General features: G+C 57.9%; 2 protein-coding genes across 3 annotated transcripts in view; one reads left to right on the top strand and one right to left on the bottom strand.

The window, feature by feature from the left end:
* LRRC47 (leucine rich repeat containing 47) overlaps window positions 1–10,832 on the top strand; it is a 25,482-nt gene extending 14,650 nt beyond the window's left edge. Inside the window, exons 3-8 of the mRNA XM_011956852.1 lie at window positions 3,829–4,290; window positions 5,854–5,970; window positions 7,261–7,376; window positions 8,605–8,707; window positions 9,462–9,551; window positions 9,726–10,832. Of these exons, the coding sequence (XP_011812242.1) occupies window positions 3,829–4,290; window positions 5,854–5,970; window positions 7,261–7,376; window positions 8,605–8,707; window positions 9,462–9,551; window positions 9,726–9,974 (1,137 nt within the window). The 3' untranslated portion in view covers window positions 9,975–10,832. The remainder of the gene's footprint in view (window positions 1–3,828; window positions 4,291–5,853; window positions 5,971–7,260; window positions 7,377–8,604; window positions 8,708–9,461; window positions 9,552–9,725) is intronic.
* Window positions 10,833–15,007: 4,175 nt separating this feature from the next.
* SMIM1 (small integral membrane protein 1 (Vel blood group)) lies at window positions 15,008–18,128 on the bottom strand. 2 transcript variants are annotated; one of them, XM_011956845.1, is made up of 4 exons: window positions 18,101–18,128; window positions 17,721–17,838; window positions 15,511–15,695; window positions 15,008–15,192 (listed from the first exon to the last, which is right to left on the bottom strand). In XM_011956845.1, the coding sequence occupies exons 3-4, from the start codon at window positions 15,618–15,620 to the stop codon at window positions 15,066–15,068; spliced, it is 237 nt and encodes a 78-aa protein (XP_011812235.1). In that variant the 5' UTR covers window positions 15,621–15,695; window positions 17,721–17,838; window positions 18,101–18,128; the 3' UTR covers window positions 15,008–15,065. The 2 variants fall into 2 exon arrangements, with proteins under 2 accessions (XP_011812235.1, XP_011812236.1); XM_011956846.1 differs by having other exon boundaries at window positions 18,047–18,102.
* Between the last annotated feature and the right edge of the window lie 271 nt (window positions 18,129–18,399).

The following is an 18,399-nucleotide window of genomic DNA, read 5'->3' as shown; positions in this document are numbered from 1 at the left end:
TGGGGGGCGCTCAGGGCCGGGCTGCCGGGGTGGGGGCGCTTCTCCATGTGTCGTCTCGGGGCCTCTCCCTCCCCTTCTTTCGCAGGGCTCAGGGGTCCTCAGCACAAAAGCAGCAGCTGCCAGCTCTTCAGGCATTGACCTGGAACGTGCCTCCTGCCGCTTTCCTGCGTTTTGTGGGTTAACTAAGTGCAAGCCCAGTTCCGGTTCATTGGGAGGACTGGCTCTTTAGAGGCCGCCAGAATAACAGCGCAGAGGCTTCTGCCTGTCCTTCCCCCGCCCCCGAGAGAGACGAGACTGCAAGTGGAAGCAGCTCAGCCTGGTTCCTAGTGCTCATCCCCACACCCATTCCCCAGGGAGCACCCCCAAGCCTGGGCTGGGACCTGCAGTGCAAAGGCCCTGACCCTCTTTCCCCCCAGCCACTGGGGACGAGGCCTCTGCTGTCCTATGGCCTCACCAGTAGCTCTGCCTGCGTGGGAGCTTGGCTTCCCCAGTGTCCTGGCCTCAGAGCCACGTGACTTGCTGAGACCTGAGAGCACCTGGCTGGCCCTCCCTGGCTGCTTCCCGCTGCTGTGGCCTGTGGGGCTCAGCTGCCAGCGCTGTGGTGAGCCAAGGATGGGGGCACGTCACACCTCTCCTGACTGCATTGTAAGTGGCCATCACGCAGGCCTGTGGTGCTCTCCGTGTGGGAATGAGAGATGGATGGGACAGATGTCACCCGAACAGCTGATGTGGGCAGGACGGTGCCTTAGTAAAGATGTCCTTTCGGGCCCTGGGCCACTCCCCTCCCAGGGCCAAGCTGCACGGGGAGTTCAGCCTCAACGCGAACCCTCCTGAAGCCAAACCCTCTCCCCTCAGCTTCCGAGTGTCTCAGTTGCTGCCGGAGGGAGTGGGGCTCACTCAGGGACTGGCGCTCTTGGTTGGGTTGGTTTATGTAAGCCTGTCACCACCATGAAGTTAGGATCCTTCCCCAGCAGCAGGTCCCCTGCAAAAGCCATGGGCCCGGAAGGCAGCCAGTGTGCCAGGCCAGAGTCAGGCCCCACGTTGCTGCCATCAGCTTAGCCACCGCGGGGGTTGTTTCCTGCAGAAGCGTGTCAGCTCCAGGTGACAGGTGATGGCAGTTCATCCCATCAGGTGGCAGGACGACCCCCAGCCACCCCGTGTAACTCATCCTCCCTGAAGCCAGTGTGCACCTCACATCCTTGCAGACGCTCCTGCTTACTCCCTCGCACAATTGAAAACGGACGCTATCCTCATCCCACCCTTCATATGTGAAACCTCTGGCTTCATTTCCTGCTGAGGCTGCCACTAGGTGCCCAGCGCTGGGCTGAGAGGCCAGTGTGTGACCTCGTCAGCAGGGCCTCGCATTTCTGACAAGGACTCCCCAACATCTGCGGCTTTGCATCCCACCCAGATGGTGACTCTCTTGCCCTCCCTCTTGCTTTCCTTCCCCTGCGTCCCTTCCTGTCCCCCAGTTCCCACAGAGCCTCCAGGCAGGTCCTGAGCTGCTCCGATGCCCTTTCTCTGACGGTCTTTGCCTGGAAGGAAGACCCTTCTCCAAGTGCCTGCCATTGTCCTTTTGGGGACTTACTGCAGGCTGCGGGCTGAACCTGGCTGTGGCTGCACTGGGCGCCCCAGTGGGGCCCTGCCTGCCTCCTTTGCCTCTGCTGCTGGTCCTGGGTCTTAAGGAACTTGCTCTTCGTCAGCTGGGGGAGACGCTCCAGTGCGTGTTTGCAGGCAGTAAGGAGGTTTCACTTGAGGGGAACTCTCAAGCTTTTTGACCAAAGCCCCTTAGGGCAGTGCAGAAGCCCACAGAGCAGAACCTCAGATGCCCGCACCCACAATCTTCCAACCCGAGAGCTTCCCGTAGCCTCTGCCAGGCGGGCTGTGCCCTGGGCTGGTGGCCCAGGCTGGTTCTAATGCTGGAGCCAGGGCTCTTGACAGGGAGGCGAGGAGCTCTAGAAGCCTGAGCTCATGGCCGCGCTGTTCCTGGTGCTGCAGGCTGGCGACAGTGTTGGTGATAAGGCTCCAGGTGAGACCACCTGGATTCCAGGGGTAGATTGGCTCCCGTCCCATGTGGGGCTGGAAGGGAGGTCTGGGCTGGAGTCACCAGTCCAACCAGTCCATACCAGCCCTGCCCAGCCCATCCTGTCCTGTCTGGAGAAGCACAAAATTGTAGCAGTTCTCTTAGAGCCGATGGACGTGTAGCTCAGGTAGTGCTCAGCAGCTGGGCTTGGTCTCAGCCCCCGCCTCGCATTCTTCCCCAGCAGGCGCCACTGCTGCTTAGACTGCCCCTTCTGTCCCGGAGGGCACTTGATCCTTTTTATTTTACACACGCTGTTCCTCCTTGACTGTTAAGTTGTCCGCTTCCTCCCTGGGTTTCTGCTCTCCCTGTGGGAACTCGTCCAGTGCACCCTCCCATGTCTGAGCCGTGCCGCCCTTCCCGCTTGTGAGCACTGTCGCATTTCTGAGCCATGCTGCCCTTACCTGACTCTGAGCAGCTTGATTGCTTGAGCCAGAGGATTCCGGCAGGTTCCTTTTTTCATTTCCTTCACAACTTGGGGCTTGAGAAATTCCATCACCCCTGCTGTCCATTCCAGGTGAAGCAGAAGGTGTCCTCTGGGTAATCAGCCCCTCCCATCTCTGTTCAGAGTCAATCAAGTCCAGCCCCACCTGTCTCCTCCACACCCAGTGTGACTGGGACTCACCAGCCACACCAACCAAGGGCGAGTGCTGGCTTCCGGGGGCCCACATGCTGTTGCCTCCTCTCTGGGGGCAGAGCCGGCACCCAGGCTGCCAGACCCCCCCGAGACCCTTACATCCCAAGCAGGGTCTTCCTCCAGCCCTAGAGGAAGCTGGGACAGAAGAGTTTGCTGCATGTTCCTGCTCCTCCACCCTGGTGAGGCTGTGGGGCCGGGGTACCAAGCCAGGAAAGAGCAGAGTGGAGGCGGATGGGCCCCTTTTGCCTGAACCTGCAGCGGTAGCCTCGTGTCGTGGAGGTGGCTGCCCTCACAGGCACGTTCTCTGCACTGCCCAGACCCTGGGAGAGACATCCTAAGAGTGCATCAGGTGCCACTGTACCCCTTCCATGCTTTCAGTGAGGTCACCTGCACGTTTTGCCAAAGTCTGATCAGTCATGGTCATAGAAAGAGCTTTCCCATGGGCCACAGGGCTTCCTGGGCATCTGTGTGGCACACAGTGGTGGCCCCAATGCACCTGTCCTGGGTCAGACGAAGGCTGAGAACCTATCGCCATTGAAGTCGGCTTTCCCCTTTCCTTCCCCCTGAGAGCACTGTGTGTGTCACTGTGGGCAATTTTGTACTTCAATGTGAAGAAGAATGCTCTTGAGAAGATTTTGCTGTATTTTTTTTTTAGCTCATTTAATTAAAAAAAAAAAAACCACCACTTTGGGGAACCTGCTTCTCACCTGAGCAGTCCTGGCTAGGTCCTGACACGAGGTCACGTTTCACAGCCAGACATCCCTCATCCCTTGTTGCCTTTCCGTTCTCTAACCTGATGATTGATCTGCAGCGATGCTGTAGTTGTTGAAGAGGGTGACATGTTTGAGTCAGAAGCTTTTGCAGAGATCACTGTTAACCATGGCTGACACCTTCCCCTCGGAGAGGCTCCTTGGATAGTGCCTTTGATGTGGGGGTGCACAGCTAGGGAAGCGACTCACAGGTGAATAACTTGTGGTTCCCCAGGGACGTCCCCACAGACAGGCCAGTGGTGGCTCTTGAGAGTGATGAGTGGTCCCCCTGCCTCTGGAGCTGACCTTGGGCTCTTTTCCCAGAGTCTGGGGGTCTGACGCGTCCTCATTTCTCTTTGCAGACGTTGGACCTTTCCAACAACCAGCTGAGCGAGATCCCTGCGGAGCTTGCAGACTGCCCCAAGCTCAAGGAGATCAATTTCCGCGGGAACAAGCTGAGAGACAAGCGCCTGGAGAAGATGGTCAGCGGCTGCCAGACAAGATCCATCCTGGAGTACCTGCGCGTCGGAGGCCGCGGTGGCGGGAAGGGCAAGGGCCGTGCCGAGGGCTCGGAGAAGGAAGACAGCCGGAAGAAGAGGAGGGAGAGGAAGCAGAGGCGGGAGGGTGGCGATGGGGAGGAGCAGGACGTGGGAGATGCCGGCCGGCTGCTGCTCAGGGTCCTGCACGTCTCTGAAAACCCTGCACCCCTAACAGTCAGAGTGAGCCCCGAGGTCCGGGACGTGCGGCCCTACATTGTGGGGGCCGTGGTGCGAGGCATGGACCTGCAGCCGGGGAATGCGCTCAAGCGCTTCCTCACCTCACAGGTGGGTGCCCGTGGGGTCCTCAGATGACGAGGACAGAGGTGTGGGATGCCGCAGGCTGGGACATATCCTGGGGCGAGCGTGTCCGAAGGAATGCTGAGGAAGGGGTGAGGCTGAGGAAGGGGTGAGGCCTCAGTCCCCTCCAGGAGGCAGGTGTCCCCAGCGTGGAGATGGCCTCTTCCCAGATGCCCGCAGCCTGGCCTGGTTAGTCCTGGTCACTGGCCCTATCCCTTGCTCCTCCACATATGGGGTTAATGGTTTATCCTAATTTTTTTTTTTTTTCCCCAGGGGTCTCCCTTTGTCTCCACTGCTGGAGTGCAGTGGCACAGTCTAATCTCACTGTAGCCTCTGCCTCCTGGGTTCAAGTGATTCTCCTGCCTCAGCCTCCTGAGTAGCTGGCATTACAGGCGCCCACTATCATGTCCGGCTAATTTTTTTGTATTTTTAAAAGAGACAGGGTTTCACCATGTAGGCCAGGTTGGTCTTGAACTCCTGACCTCAAGCAGTCCACTCGCCTCAGCCTCCCAAAGTGTGGGGATTATGGGCGTGAGCCACCACACCTGGCCTATCCTAATTCCTGGATAGCTTTATTGTAGTTGAAGATCAGGGTTCCAGTTGGTGTGGTGGCTCAGGCCTGTAATCCCAGCACTTTGGGAGGCTGCAGTGGGTGGATCACCTGAGGTCAGGAGTTCGAGACCAGCCTGGCCAACATCTCTATTAAAAACACAAAAATTAGCCCGGCGTGGTGGCGAGTGCCTGTAATCCCAGCTACTGTGGAGGCTGAGGCAGGAGAATCACTTCAACCTGGGAGGTGGAGGTTGCAGTGAGCTGAGATCACACCACTGCACTCCAGCCTGGCTGACACAGCAAGACTCCATCTCAAAGAGAAAAAAAAAAGGAAAAGAAATCAGGATTCCTTGATTTTTTGATATTTTGGTGGGTCTTCTGACTTCTGCAGTAAATGACACATTTTGTTTTATGTAAGATAGTATTAAAGTCATCAACTCTTGCCAGCACATTCTTCTGTGAATTATTTAGGTTTTGGCAAGACTAACTTCCCAGTTTGTTGTTTTTCTGTGACACCTGACCAGCTTTTAAAATATAAACCACATCTGTGCCCAGGGGAAGGTCCCGTGTGCCCCGCAGTGGCAATGACAGTGCATGGCAGGCCGAGAGTGACTGTCATGAGAGTCCTTCTGCCTGCAGTTTAGGGAGGAAGGGAACCAGCACCACAGCCGGGGCTTTAAAACTTAAAGCTTAGCCTTTATTTAAAGTTCAAGATGGATTCTTTGAAATCTCAAATATTACAATCTAGAATTAGAGAAGGAAGAAAGTCTGCTGATTGATAGGTTAAGATAGTTTTCCTGATGGTGATTCCACAAAGTGAGTGCCTGGCTGGCCGGGTGGAGAGGAGTTGGAGGGGAGCCCCGTCTCGGAAAGGGGCGTGGCGGGGTTTTGAAGACCTTGGACTGGGAGGGTTTCCTGGTGCACAGCCCGGCCGAGGGTCAAGCGTGAACCCCTCGCTGGGCACAAAAGACCTCGCTCATCACTGCTCCTGTGTTACAGACCAAGCTCCACGAGGATCTCTGTGAGAAGAGGACGGCCGCCACCCTTGCCACCCACGAGCTCCGCGCTGTCAAAGGGCCCCTGCTGTACTGCGCCCGGCCCCCCCAGGACCTCAAGGTGTTGCAGCCTCCTTTGCAGGCTCTGCTCAAGGCTCTCTGTAGTGTCGAAAGACGCTGCGCTGATACTGGAGCCCGAAACTTTTCTTTTTTTGTTTTGGAGATGGAGTTTCATTCTTGTCACCCATGCTGGAGTGCAATGACATAATCTCAGCTCACCACAGCCTCTACCTCCTGAGTTCAAGTGATTCTCCTGCCTCAGCCTCCCGAGTAGCTGAGTTTACAGGCATGCGCCACCACGCCCAGCTAATTTTGTATTTTTAGTAGAGATGGGGTTTCTTCACGTTGGTCAGGCTGGTCTCGAACTCCAGACCTCAGATGATCCGCCCACCTCAGCCTCCCAAAGTGCTGGGATTACAGGTGTAAGCCACCATGCCCGGCCTAAACATTTTCTTTCTTTTTTTGTTTTGAGACGGATTTCACTCTTGTTGCCCAGACTGGAGTGCAATGGCACAATCTTAGCTCAGCACAACCTCCGCCTCCCGCGTTCAAGTGATTCTCCTGCCTCACCCTCCCAAGTAGCTGGGATTACAGGCATGCATACCACATCCAGCTAATTTTGTGTTTTTAGTAAAGACAGGGTTTCTCCATGTTGGCCAGGCTAGTCTCGAACTCCTGACCTCAGGTGATCCATCCGTCTCAGCCTCCCAACGTGCTGGGATTACAGGCATGAGCCACCGCGCCTGGTGAACATTTTCTTTAGAGTAGAATCCGATGCTGTTCTTACAAATACATGAAATAATGAAACAGGCCACGTTTGCAGTTACTGGAAGCAGTGCACAGCTGTGAGAGGACTCGGTGGAGGAGCAGTCGTGGGAAAATGGTTTCCTTCACTCGCTCACTACCCTTTAATCAGAAATCTTAGTCTTTATCCCGATTGTAAAACCCTTTGCGTGGGGTTGGCAGTAGTGTGAATTGCTGTATCGTGCTGCTATCCTGGATGTTGAATTCTGTGCAGTGCATGAGGTCCTGGCTGCTCAGCCTTTTTCTCCCCTTTTGGCCTTGTGAGGATGGCAGACCACTGGAAATGGTTGTGCATGAGCTGGGTTTGAGGTTAAGCCCTGCCTTGGTAGGATCGGTGTGTTTGGGCGTCAGGTCTCCCAGGGAGGCTGCAATTGCAGCCTGCATGCAGCTTCTTGCTGTGTGGTCCCATGGGATGCTCCCTGCCTGCTGTAGAGATGAATGAGGGTGGGAGTCGGGAGGGCTCGTGGAGGCTTAAGGCTGTAATCGACAGGATGGGCGAGTTCTGTGGCTGTGACCCTAGTGGAGTTTGTGGGTTTCTGCCCGATAGATTGTTCCCCTGGGGCGGAAAGAAGCCAAGGCCAAGGAGCTGGTGCGGCAGCTGCAGCTGGAGGCTGAGGAGCAGAGGAAGCAGAAGAAGCGGCAGAGTGTGTCAGGCCTGCACAGGTGGGCAGGGCGCCTGGTGGCGTGGGGCCGGGCGTGGGGGGTGCAGCATGCCAGCCTCTGCTGAGTGAGTTTGTGCTCCTCAGGAACACCTAATGCTACCAGAACCGGCAGCTTCTTACAGGGTAAACAGAAAAAAAGAAAGCATTCTCTTCTGAAAGGAGACGTTGCGGAACCAGTCTGTCATCTAGATGGCCCTGACGTGAGGGAAGTGGAAGGTGTTAGGAGCGGAGGTATTGGCCATTCCGCAGGAGGCGGGTCGCCCTTGGGATGGGACAGGACAGGATAGAATAGAAAGTAGCCATTAGGAAACGGACATAAATGCCAGCCCAGTCCGTGCCCTGCGCTGCTGGGTGTCCAAGTCAGGGTCCTTGGCGCTGCTCTAAGCAAGATGATCATCCATAACTAGCGCAGTGATTTCTGTAAACACAGGCTGCAGAATACTTTGTTCTCTGAGGCTTGTTATGCTTTGGCCCTTGATATTACACTTATATTTGTGGGAAGAACTTTTTGATTCGTCCAGTTTACCCTTTAGGTACGTTTTCAAGTGTGTGCCTTTTTTTTTTTTTTTTTGGAAGGAGTCTCACTCTTGTCACCCAGGCTGGGAGTGCAATGGCACAGTCTTGGCTCACTGCCTGCAACCTCCACCTCCTGGGTTCAAGTGATTCTCCTGCCTCAGCCTCCTGAGTAGCTGGGATTACAGGCGCCCGCCACCACACCTGGCTAATTTTTGTGTTTTTAGTAGAGACGGGGTTTTGCCATGTTTGCCAGGCTGGTCTTGAACTCCTGACCTCAGGCGATCCGCCTGCCTCGGCCTCCCAAACTGCTAGGATTACAGGAGTGAGCCACTCCGCCCAGCTATGCCTTTTTTCTTTTTTGTTTTTAAGATGGGGCCGCGCCACGTTGCCCAGGCTGGAGTGAGGTGGCCAATCATAGGCGCAATCCCACTACTGATCAGCACCAGAGCTTTTTGTCCTGCTCTGTTTCTGACCTGGGCTGGTTCACTCCTCCTTAGGCAGCCTGGTGGTCCTCCACTCCCAGGAGCTCAACATGGTGATGACAGACTTAGTGTAGACACTCCATGGGCGCAGCACAGCCCAGCAGACTCCTGGGCCCATGCAGCCCTCCTGTCTCAGCCTCCTGAGTGCTGGGACCACAGGCACATGCCACCACACCCTGCACAATATATCTTTTATAGTTAGGCCTATCAATTGTATTTCTTCCCACACAGATACCTTCACTTGCTGGATGGAAAGGAAAATTACCCGTGTCTTGTGGATGCAGAGGGTGATGTGATTTCCTTCCCACCAATAACCAACAGTGAGAAGACAAAGGTAGGGTGGCATGTGTGTGAACTTGGTGTGTCTTCTAGGTTGTTCCCTGTAGAATTAACACAAGTCTGCTAGGCGCAGTGGCTCACACCTGTAATCCTAGCATTTTGGGAGACCAAGGTGGGCGGATCACCTGAGGCTGGGAGTTCAAGACCAGCCTGACTAAAACGGAGAAACCCTGTCTTTACTAAAAATACAAAATTAGCCGGGTGTGGTGGTGCACGCCTGTAATGCCAGCTGCTCGGGAGGCTGAGGCAGGAGAATCACTTGAACCCAGAAGGCGGAGGTTGCAGTGAGCTGAGATTGCGCCCTTGCACTTCCAGCCTGGGCAACAAGAGTGAAACTCTGTCTCCAAAAAAAAAAAAAAAAAAAGGCAGAAGAAAGAAAAAGAATTAACACACACAAGTGTCTGCTGCATTGTGAGGTCTCATTGTGTGCAACAGAAGACGCAGCCTGGAGGGGACAAAGGGCCCTGGCTTCTCAGAGCCACGGCTCACTGTTCACTGTTCATGCTCAGTGCTGCACGACGTCCCAGGATGTATTTTTTTTTAGAGATGAGGTCTTGCTGTGTTGCCCAGGCTGGTCTTGAACTCCCGAGCTCAAGCGATCCTCCCACATCCACCTCCCAAAGTGCTGGGTTTACGGGTGTGAGCCACTTTGCCTAGCCACACAGTTTTGTAGATTTTTCCTCAGAACAACTGATGCAGTTGCTGATGTCTACATTTGATAACTGTCTTTTCTGAAATCTTTCTTTAAGGTTAAGAAAACGACTTCTGATTTGTTTTTGGAAGTAACAAGTGCCACCAGTCTGCAGATTTGCAAGGATGTCATGGATGCCCTCATTCTGGTGAGTGCGTGGTGGGTCCTCCTGAGAAACGCGTTTGGAGCGTGAGTGGTGCTCTGCTCTGACTTGCCACCCGTCCTGATTGCCTCTTTCTTGCTTACTGCATTGACTGACAGCAGCGTGTCTTCCCTGGGTCACCTCTCGTCTCCAGGTTAAAGAGGTATTTTTCATTTGCAGAAAATGGCAGAAATGAACAAGTACACTTTAGAAAATAAAGAGGAAGGATCACTCTCAGACACTGAAGCTGATGCAGTCTCTGGACAACTTTCAGATCCCAGAACGAATCCCAGTGCTGGAAAGGACGGGCCCTCCCCGCTGGTGGTGGAGCAGGTCCGGGTGGTGGACCTGGAAGGGAGCCTGAAGGTGGTGTACCCGTCCAAGGCCGACCTGGCCACCGCCCCTCCCCACGTGACTGTTGTGCGCTGACGCCGGGGCCGCCTGTCCAGCCTGTCCGCGCTTGTTTGGCCTGTTTTACCGAGGTTTCTATGTGGCAATGCTGAATTATCCATTAGATTTTCACCCGTTTTCTTTGGTTGGTTGTTTGAGATGGAGTCTCACTCTGTCGCCAGGCTGGAGTGCAGTAGCATGATCTGGAATCACTACAACCTCTGTCTCCTGGGTTCAAGCGATTCTCCTGCCTCAGCCTCCCAAGTAGCTGGGACTACAGGTATGTGCCACTAGCCCAGCTAATTTTTGTATTTTTAGTAGAGACAGGGTTTCACCATTTTGGTCAGGATGGTCTTGATCTCTTGACCTCGTGATCTGCCTGCCTCTGTCCCCCCAAAGTGCTGGGATTACATGATCCTCCTGCCTCAGCCTCCCAAAGTGCTGGGATTACAGGTGTGAGCCACTGTGCCTGGCCCACCCCAGCATTTTTTAAGATGTATGTATTCGTTGTTCTGTTTTTCCAGATGATTCTGTTGTAAAGTGATGCTATGTTGTTGTTACAACACCAAACTGATTTTACAGTTTCTATGGAATTATTCAGATGTCAGAATTAACTGTTCAAAATGTTGTGAATCATGTAGCTACATGGCAGGTAACTGTTGATGGGAGAACAGACACTGTACAGTCATGCGCCACATCACAGTGTCCGGGTCAGCGGTGGACACTCCCCTGACAGCAGGCCCACGACATTCTTGTGCAGAGTGTTTGGAAGCCTGGCCTGGGCTCTTGGCGTTGGCCTCTTGTAGATCAAGTAGGGGAAGTGATTGATGTTCAGTCATGCTGCTGGGACACTTGCTTTTCCCGATGAAAAACACACAAATAAAACTACACGCACCATCGAGGCTTGTGTAAGGACACTCTGTGATCACACAGCAGCAGCTGAGCACACATTTCTCATGTCACTAAGCGACACATGACTGTCACTGGTTTGGAGACCCGAAAACTTGGGAAGCTAAACAATGTGCATTTCCTTGAACGGCACAGTCACTTTCTATGACGCAGCATCTTTTAAAACCATACCATGTCAGGATGCAGCTTGGCTGTGCAAGGACGTTGGGTTTTTCAGCTGGCAGTGATCATAATCTCTGGGGAAAGTTTTAATGTGACCTTAGAATTGGCAGAATTGCGTCTCTCCAGGCTGCTGGATTGCCTTGTGGGGGTGGAGATGTGGAGACGCCTCCAGGTGAGCAGCCCGTAGGCCAAAGGCAGTGGCAGCCCCTCACCCTGGCTCAGCAGGGCCGAGCAGAGGAGCGCGGCGTCGCTGGGCTTTTCCTCGTGTACACGCTAGTGCCACAGTGACAGGCAGTTGGAGCCCCATGAGTGGACCGGACAGCTCTGCTTGGGAAGCATCGGCAGTCGTCAGCTGAGGGACAGATGGTAGCATTAGCTGGAGGACGCTTAGGTTTTTGAGCCAAAAATCTTCGTTTGTGCGCCAGATGGATGGGTCCTGAGCACCTTCTGTGGTAGACGTTTCCGTCGTGAATGTCCAGGTCAGACCCCCATGTCCACGCCGTCATGTATGTCCAGGCCCATGTGCGTGCACACCGCTCCCGGGGGGTCAGTGTGCTTGGCTCATGAGGACCCGGCCAGCCACTGCGATGGCTTTCACAGACCCTACTGCTTTACGGTCTGGGTGCCATGTGAGAAGCGGACTCGTCAGCTTTATCGAATGACACCATTTGTTCTCTGTTCAGCGTCTCAATTTCTGTGTCTGTAGAAATGACTGGCGATGTTGGGGAGCATCTGCAAGAGCCCCGCAGCCCACACACCTTTAGTCGTCAGAACCAGAGAGGCCCGGGGCCCTGTGCAGTGGGCAGACGAACAGCTGGGGGGCTCTTCAGAGCCTTGCAGGACACAGGCCAGTCTGCCTTGAGACCTGGACCCACTTGTCTGGTCACTGCCAGGCCTTCCTGTCTGGCCCACTGTGGGAGGGAGGGGACTCCAGACAGGATGAGGCCCACACAGTGCCAGCCGGACTGCTGTGGGCGTGTCAGACTACTGCCTTGCCTTGTGTCCCCCAAAACCTAATTTCCTGCTGCCCTGGGCAGTCAAGGCAGATGCCACCACTGGCCAGGAGCCTGCCTTGCTGGAGGCTTGAGGTGGCACGGGGCTTCCCCAGGCCAGGACTCCGCTGGAGCTCTGGGGCCGGGGACCCCAGACAGTGGCTCTGAGGTGATTTTGGGCTGCCATGGCAAGAGGCTGCCCTTTCTCTGTATGGCCCGGCCCAGTCCGGGAGGGAGGGAGGGGAGGGAGGGATGCCGGAGCTGCTGTCTTGGCTCCCAGGGACTCGGTGTCCATGCCGTAGCACACCTGTCACTGTGTGGACGGAGGAGGATGAGGCTGCCGCGTGCTGTGCCCCTTCCTGATGCAGCTCGTGATGCGTGAGATGCTGGAAACGTGTTTAACTCGCAGCGCAGGTGTCTCTGGTGTTTTCTTCACCCCCCCACCCCCCACTCACTAATACAAACAGCTCCGCTCCTGGCCCAGCAGATCCTTTCCCACCGGCATCGCCAGAAGCTGTTGCTCAAAGTGTCACAAAACTCACTCTAGCCCAGTGGTGGCTTCCATGTGGGGAGGCTCAGGGCCTCCTGTGCCCACCCAGATCTTGCCAGTAGGGAGCATGAGGCACCTGCCACTGTCACGGGGAAGCTAGTACCCTTGACCAGGGGTCCTGGGAACCGGCCCCACCCTGCTGGGTCCCTGCCTGGAGCATGAGATGGACCAGGGTGTCAGGCTGCCTGGATGCCCCAGGTGTACACTCAGAGGAGCCCAGGCCCCAGACGCACCCACAGCAGATCCTCCTGTTCACAAGTCTCTGGCAGGGGAAGCCAGGCGGCCACTTAGCAGGGTCCTGTCCCATCGTCGTCCCAACCCTCCCAGAGCTGTAAGGACACTGCCCAGTTCAGCCTAGGTCCATGACCTTGGGATCCTGGGGCCGGAGCTGCTGTTTCCACCATGGCCACTTAGGGGACAAGTAGTGTGCCCGAGAGGCAGCTGTGGGTAACTTGAGTGCCCGGCCCAGTGAGCACCCATGGGTGTCTGCCTGCAGCCTCCCCTGCTGGGGCTGGCAGGGCTGCTGGTGGAGTCCCTGGCTGAAGATGCTGGGCGCCTGCCAGGGCAGACCCAGATGCAGCCAGCCAGATCTGGGGCAGACCCTGACATCCGCCTGTGCCATCTGCTGCCGACACCTGACAGGGCAGGGAGGAGCATTTGTGGGGGTGCGTGGGCATCACTGGCGTGTGGGACCCGTGGCGGAAGCACCAGGGCCACTAGAACTGGGACAACTCCCATCCCCATCCTGTACCCTCGCCCGGCTCCTGGGCCGTACCAGTTCTTGGGGACGCCCAGCCCCGGGACCCCCAGATCAGAATGCTGCCTTCTGGGGCCCATGTAGCCAAACTGCAGCAGCCCCAGGGCAGTGCTGTCCTGTGAAGCTGGGCTCCAGGGAGGGCACCAGCTGGCCACTCCCCTCCCTCCTTGGGAGTGGCAGGTCAGAGGTAGGGATCTCTTTTTGAAGACTTGTGCAGAGATCCAGGCTGTCATGGCTGGGGCAGACAGCGGCCCACCCAACAACAGGCTCCCAGGAAAGCATCATTGCTTCAGACCCCAGCCCAGGACAGGCCCTTGGGCTCCCTCCTCAGGTTTGGAGCCAGGAGCCTTGGGGCAGTGTGCAATCAGCCATGCAGCTCCACCTGCCACCATTCTGGCCCCAGGCAGACCTCAAGTGGGCCTGCTCGCCCGAAAGACGGATGGTATGCAGTCTGCCTCCCCACCAAGACTGGCCCAGCCCCTCCTGTTTACCTGACTTGATGCCTTCTGGGGGACCTGGCCTGGGGCAGGCGCAGCCTCAACCCTCTGATAACCTCATCTGGCCCTGTGGCCCCCCTCTCTGTGCCCGTGAGGATAGCAGCTGCCCGTGTCTCCCACCCCCAGTCCTGGGGTGAGGACCCCTTTCCTAAGATGTTTCTGGCAAGGCTTTTTGGGGTCTTTTGTGGTAGGTGAGAGCCGAATACACGACTCGGGAAAGACCTGTGAAGAGAATGGAGGCTGGGACCAGAGGCTGGGACTGGAGGCCAGGACGGGGGTGGAGGGGAATTGGGACTGAAGTCCCTGGGACATAGCTGAGGTCCAGCCACAGCCGGGTCCCCCGGCCTGCTGTGTCCTCGCCAGAGGGCCCCGTTGGGAGGGGTGCATTCCTACAGCCACATGGGAGGGGGCCTGCCCTGGGGAAACAAGCCCTTCCCACAGCCTTCCTGGATGTTACGCCTGGTCGGGCAACTATGGCAAAGGCTGTCATCCACCGTTCATTCAACAGACGCTTAATGCCTCTGTACACAGGCTTTTGGCCCACAAGGAGTACTTGGAGGGGCCAGGCCCGTCCCTGGGGAAGGGAGGGTAGACCTGGGTCCTCCCTGGCAGCCACCAGCCCCAAGAGGATGCACTCAGCCCCTGCGTATGGTGGACTGCCCACTTTACTAAGGAAGACACGGTGCGTCTGAGACAAGGGCAGGGGACACATAGCCCTTATTGGAGCCATCCTTACAAAAGCAGGAGTCAGAAAGGCCCAGAGAGGACAGGGGCCTGCCCAGGCCACACAGCTCTGCACACTGCTGCCATGGAGGTAGCAGCAGGGAGGATCCCACCCCAGGGGGCTGCCAGGGAGGTGGGCGCAGTTTGTCTGCCCAAGGAACCCCTCATCCTGGCCTTGACAAGGGAAGGGGCTGAGCCCTGGGTGAGGGGAGGCTGTGGCTGGGGGCTCCAGGCCGCAGGGCCCAGCGTGGGTGTGTCCTGCAGCTGCTGCTGAGGCTGGACCCAGGCCTCCTAGCCACGTGTGCCCAGCTGTTTGTAGGTCCTCTGAAGGACTGTGTGCCAGGTGTGTGGTACGCCCTCGTGGGGGGCCTGTGACAGCTGTGCACCTGGTGTCTTCGTGTGCATGGCTGCCAGCGCGTGTGCCGTTTGCTGTGTGTGCCGTGGGGCCCATGTCTATGTGCGGGTCCATGTGGACGGGTGTCTCTCCAGGCCTGTGTCCCACTTGTGCAGCCAGCCCCCAGCATGCACGTGGGGCAGCATTTATTTGCACTTGTGCACATAGTAGCCAGTGAGGTAGCCCAGGATGAAGATGATCCAGAAGAGGGCCACGCCGCCCAGCACTTTCATGGCGATGCCCAGCTTGCCCGTGCACAGCTTCTGGGAGATCCTGGGGTGAGAACCAACTGGAGGTGAGCCCCAGGCCAGGGCCGCATGAGGGGCCCCTAAGTGGACTGTGGCCATTGGTCCGGGTCAGGGGGAGGGGCCTGGCGCTCTGCTGGAGTGAAGAGGAAGCTCTCCCCACCCACAGCCAACCAGAAGGAAGGCCAAGGGCTGCGGTTTGCTGAGCCGCTGGACCGTGGGCTCCCAGCCAGGATGGGGTGGAGGGTGATGGGGCTGGCGGCAGGGGTTAGGGCAGGCGTCTCTGTGGTTGGGCAGGTTAGGCACCGGCCTACTGTGGCTGGCAGGCTGCCCCCAGGCCCCTTACCTGCGGCAGCTTGAGGCCTCTTCTGTGCTGGACACAGCCCCTAGGCTGACTCCATCCCTGCTGCCGTCCTCCCACCTACTATAGTGGACGTGGCTCTCCTGGGGCTGCATGCTGTGGGGCTGCAGCAGGAGAGGTGGGGCCTTCACAGCGGTGAGATCAAGACAGGTGGCAAGGCTGTGACTTCACTGTAAAACAACCGAATGGAAGGCACTAGTCAAGACCCCCTCTGGGGCTGCTGTTGGGGAGGGGCACTAAGGGTCAGGGGCTGGCTCCTGCACCGGCTCTGTCGCCTGACTTAACAGGCGACCTAGACACAGAGTGGTTGAGTCATTTGCCCAGGGTCACGCCGGGAGGATGGGACCAAGCCGCTGGAATTCCATCTCAGGGCAAGCCCTAGCCTCAGGCACGTGAGAGGCCAGTGGTTCCTTCCAGCACGCTCCAGGGGCCTCCCTTCCTGGGTGCTTTTATCAGACAGCCTGCACTGCCTGCCACCCTCAAGAGACAAGGACCTTGTGACCCAACCCAGGATGCAGCCCCTGATAACTGTCCCCCTCCTTAACCCTGCCCGATAAGGCGCCTGCTGACCTCTGGGGAGGCTGGTCCGGGGAGGGTGGGATGGCGCAGGGCAGCAGGTCCGGGGCAGTGGCGACAGCTAGACCGGTCCCTGCCTGGGGAGGATGCCTGGCTGGCCTCAGGCAGTGGCAGCAGCTGTGTCCTTGGCCTGTGTGGGTTGCAGCCCCTCCCCCACCCACACCTCTGGGAGGGCTGGGGCTTGGGGGCACGATGCACTGAGCACAGGGCCGGGGTGGATTCAAGGCCTCAGGGAGTCCCTACAGAGACAGGAGGGTCGTGGGCTGCGTGACTGCAGGACAGCCCAGCTCAGCTCGGTGCCTGGCAGCCCAAGTGCCCACAGAGGCCAGGAGACCGCAGGGACTGAGTAGGAACTCCAAGCACAGCTGCCCGGCCAGCCTGAGCCAGCCCAGACTCTGATCACCTCCTTTACCCTCTGGCCTCTGTTTCAACCTCCTATTTACCTAAGGGGAAGGGGGTGCAGGGGTTGCAGGGGGTGCCAGAAATTGACAACCCACCCAGGCTGTGGGACTGGGGTTAGCTCTCCGGTCTGCTGGGCCCCCAGTGTCCCTTCTCAGCATCTGGTCCCCAGGAGTGGGGTCCTTGGGCAGGCAGTGGCAGGCCCCTCACTTCTGGGGGCTGAGGCTTTGCTGGGCCCCCTCCAGCGGGGAAGGCTGACCTTCCTCCCAGGTCATCGGCACAAAGGTCTAAAGACACAAGAGCCACTCCCCTGCAAGAAGCCAGCTCAGAAACTCAGGCCCCAGGCAGTTCTGAGACTCCTGGGGCACTTCCGTGTCTGCCCTTCCCCAAAGCCCAGAGAGGCAGAGGGAGCTGTCTCAAAGCCATAAAGTGTGCCTTCGGTGGGAGCCCGGGCTCAGTGCAGCCTGGCACTCAGGCCCAGGGAGGCCCAGCCTCTACTGGAGTATGGGTGCTGTTTTCCCGGAGCATGTGGAGCCGACAGCTGCCTACCCAAGGTTCACGCCCTCTTACCTGGTGTGCAGAATTCCAGTCTGGTCCCAGCAGCAATGTGCCAGCCCCAGTAAACAGCCATGACCGGGGTAAGACAAGCTTCATACCACCACCCCTGCTTTCCCAAGTCACCCAGCTGTGGGCCAGGAGCCAGGGTGCAGCAGGGGATGGGGAAGCTTTTGCTTCTGTGAAAGAAGCAGCGGCCACCTCCTTCTACCCTTGACGTGATGGCTGGAGCTGCAGCAGCCACCTTGCAACCCGACATCCATGCAGCATTAGTCCCAGGAGTGCTGAGTCTCCAAGTTCACTGCAGCAGCCCATCATGGGCCTCCCAGTGGGAGAGGTTAAGCCCAGTATATTCAACTCTGGGATCCTGGGTTCCTGTCTTGCTGATGTAGAACGTGTGGTTCCCAAGTCACCCCGGTGGACAAAGCCACCAGAGCCGGCCCTTGAGGCTGGCCTCCCTCACTTGCCCAGTAAACGTCTCTCCACACTCACGAGAGAGTCACAGCTGTGGCGGCAGAAACCCATCAGGGACGCCCCTCCAGGCCCTGGGAGCCTCCCGGGTCCTGGCAGCCCCTGGGGGTTTGTGAGTGCAGGAAGAGCCTAGGTACACAGCGGCCCCTGCATAGACCTCTTCACCCCACAGCGCCTCAGGGCCCCACACTTACCCGGAGAATCTTGCCTGAGGGCCGGAGCCTCTGTGCCAGGTTGAGGTCAGGGCCTGGCCGCGGCCCGCACCTCCCAAGGGGGCAGGTCGTGGGCTGAGGTTCGGCAGACGCCTCGAGCCTAAAAAAATAACCGGAGAAGCAGCCTTGCTAAGGGCTGGGAAGGGAAAGTGGCTGGGGTCGGGGGTCGCCAGCGGCCACAAGGAGCCAAGGCGGGCAGTTCCGGGCCGGGTCCCGCTCCGCTGATTAGGCCGGTGGGGGTCAGTCCAAGGCACGCCCCCAGCCCCCCGCCAATTCTCAGCCAGCGAGGCCACCGCGCACAGGCCCACCTGCCCACTGTGGCCGCACCGGGAAGCTGCAGCCCGGACCCCAACGCGCCTTACCTGCGTCCGCGCGTCTCTGGTCTCCGCAGGGGCCGGGCCTGGGCAGGTGGCGAGGGCGGGGGCGGGGCCACGCGAGGAAGGGCTAGAGCCAGCAGCCGGGAGGCACCTGGTCCGGAAGGGGGCGTGGCTAGGGTGGTGGGCGGGGCCATGCGGGGAAGGGCTGGAGCCAGCAGCGCGGAGGTGCGTAGTCCAGAGGGGGTGGGTGCTGTGCGAGTGGGGCTGGGGCCCGAGGCCGCCCAGCCCCGGGGCCTGGAGGTGCAGGGGGCCAGGCAGGGTCTGAGGGCTACACTTCCCGCCCC

The sequence above is a fragment of the Colobus angolensis genome, unplaced genomic scaffold, assembly GCF_000951035.1.
Source record: "Colobus angolensis palliatus isolate OR3802 unplaced genomic scaffold, Cang.pa_1.0 Scaffold426, whole genome shotgun sequence".
Lineage (NCBI taxonomy): Eukaryota > Metazoa > Chordata > Mammalia > Primates > Cercopithecidae > Colobus > Colobus angolensis.
This window is presented reverse-complemented; position numbering and strand designations above follow the sequence as displayed.

Bases quoted from the DNA above. Each gene is read 5' to 3' on its own strand.
- SMIM1 (XM_011956845.1), bottom strand. From the start codon at position 15,620: ATGCAGCCCCAGGAGAGCCACGTCCACTATAGTAGGTGGGAGGACGGC. The intron at 15,193-15,510 runs GTAAGGGGCCTG...TTCTCACCCCAG, and splicing joins GAGGCCTCAAGCTGCCGCAG to GATCTCCCAGAAGCTGTGCA.